The 2,370-nt window shown below is 41.6% G+C and overlaps 1 protein-coding gene across 1 annotated transcript in view; it reads left to right on the forward strand.

The window, feature by feature from the left end:
- The window catches only part of LOC106523538 (ras-related protein Rab-19), a 6,052-nt gene extending 4,566 nt beyond the window's left edge, over positions 1–1,486 (forward strand). Inside the window, exons 2-4 of the mRNA XM_014016980.1 lie at positions 272–455; positions 541–644; positions 724–1,486. Coding sequence (XP_013872434.1) covers positions 272–455; positions 541–644; positions 724–918 — 483 coding nt within the window. The 3' untranslated portion in view covers positions 919–1,486. The remainder of the gene's footprint in view (positions 1–271; positions 456–540; positions 645–723) is intronic.
- The last annotated feature ends 884 nt before the right edge of the window (positions 1,487–2,370 follow it).

The following is a 2,370-nucleotide window of genomic DNA, read 5'->3' on the forward strand; positions in this document are numbered from 1 at the left end:
CATATGACTAACCTGTTCATCCACCATGTGGAGGCAGTGCTTTTAAGGCTGAGTTCACCTGAAACTCATCAGACTGAAGAAGTCTCTTGGACGAGAGACGAAATGTTTCACTGAAGAAGAACCCATCCAGAGGACCTACTTGTTTCTTTCTTTTTGATTTTTTTCTACCTGCGATGCATCAGGACATGTTTTCAAAAATGTTTCCACACCAAACACCTTGGAACAAAAMCAGCATCCTTACTTCTTTAACAAGACTATCTGTGTGGTACAGATCCAGGTGTGGGACACTGCCGGTCAGGAGAGGTTTCGAACCATCACGCAGAGCTACTACCGCAGCGCTCACGGTGCCATGATCGCCTACGACATCACCAGAGACTGCACCTTCGAGTCGGTGAGCCACTGGATCAAGGAGGTGGAGCTTTACGGAGCAGCTAATGTCGTCCTGGTGCTCATAGGTGAAGCRTGATTCGAACTCTAAACTTCTATGAGGACTATGTTTATGACTGCTAATCCTAACAGCTTGATTGTCTCCCCTTTTAGGTAACAAGTGTGACCTGGAGCAGGAGCGGCAGGTTCCTTTTCAGAAAGCCTGCGACCTGGCCAACGAGAGAGGCATCCTGGCTGCTTTGGAAACATCCGCGAAGGTGACCCTCACAAGAAAGTATGAACCTCACCTCACAGAGACCAGTTGAAGTCGTTAAACCCAAAGCTTTTCCTCCACAGGAGAGTCAGAACGTGGAAGAAGCCTTTCTGATGATGGCCAGAGAGCTGATGTGTCGGAACGGCCTCCACGTCCAGCGGGGGAGCTCAGAGAGCRGCGGCATGCCTGGAATTCTCCTCCGAGAAAACACTCGATCAGTCGATCTGAACGTAGCCGCCTACCAGCCTGCGGCGCCGGAGAAGAGGTCCTGTTGCTGATGCAGGAGAAACGACGACTGAGGATAGAAACGATTTGATATCGGGGATGAAAGTGAAGGACTTTATATTTATTGTAAGCTTTGAGGAAGAGGACTGAAAAGAAGATTGAAAACTACCTTAAAGCCTGAAGAACTACAAAAATCTGTTAAGGAGTATTGACAAATCTGTACTTTTCTATGACATGTTTGATGATCTGTGATCAGTGTTCAAGGATCKCAAGTAGTCTCCTTCACATCAGCTGGACTGTTTCCACCCCCCTATTTGTTGAGAAAAAAAAATCAGAAATTGTTGCAATTCTTCTACTTTTTTCTTCTTTTAGTTTCTGATCAAAGATCTGAATGTGAAAACTTCAAAATATCAACAATCCAAGCCGTTTCAGCGTTTTCTGGCCTCACCTACGTAACAAAGGGCAACAAAACAAGCACATCTGTTGAGTATTTTTTTGTTTGCCTTTAGTGAAAAAGATGGGTTTTTTTATGTTTTTGGGAAAGATTGTTTTTGGCAACTATGTGAGGATATTTGATCTTCTTGCAGCATTGTGGATTAAAATGTTTTAGAAAACCTGCTACCCACTGTAAAATATATGCTATAWATAAGTTTAGCGACAGCTGAACAGATCATGTTCTACCACTACTATGAAACAAACAAAAATGATTCTTACGAGAGCTTCGAAGGGCAAAAAAAAATGTTGAAACACAACGTTGTAATGCTACTTTTGTCTTTTTAATGACAGTTTCCTCTAGGATGCTTCTATAAATCAATTCAAGTCCAGTAGATGGCACTGTGCTGCAACACATGGTCCATAGCTGCAGGTTGGATGCTCACCATCTTACATAACACAGAATGATTTAAAACATGTGTGTGTGCAGCTTACATGCAAGCCAGGGGACATAAATAGTCAAATCAGCAAATCTAAGGCATTAGATTTCCTTGTTTCTGATGCCAAAATAGCAGATTGTAGTGAAACAATCTAAAGTTACGATCGTATCTGCATCAGGTTGATTTTATTAGCTTGGACTTGGGACAGAAGGGATAAAAGATCCACATTGAGACTAAACTGTAAGCTAAAAATGTATTGTATTCTTCCAAGTCTGCATTTGAATAGTATGTTTACAAGTAATTCATTGATTGAATGCAACCAAAAGTCAGTTGAAGGTGTCAGGAAATAGACGTTTCCATAAGCATCACTCGGCTAAAWTAGATCATTATTAACAAATGTCATGTTTTACAGCTCTGCAGTCAGAGTTGAGTCAAAATCTCATAAAATATCTGCTCCTTGTCATTAATAGGGCCTGGAAGGTGGAGCTGTACACCCCATTATAATCAGTGGTGGACAAAGTACTCAACTCTAGTACTTGAGTAAAAGTATTGATACTCATGGTCAAATCTACTCCACTACAAGTAAAAGTTACTCAGTCAAAAATCTACTCAAGTAAAAGTACTGAAGTACTT

This window comes from Austrofundulus limnaeus, unplaced genomic scaffold (assembly GCF_001266775.1).
Source record: "Austrofundulus limnaeus strain Quisiro unplaced genomic scaffold, Austrofundulus_limnaeus-1.0 Scaffold158, whole genome shotgun sequence".
Taxonomy (NCBI): Eukaryota; Metazoa; Chordata; class Actinopteri; order Cyprinodontiformes; family Rivulidae; genus Austrofundulus; species Austrofundulus limnaeus.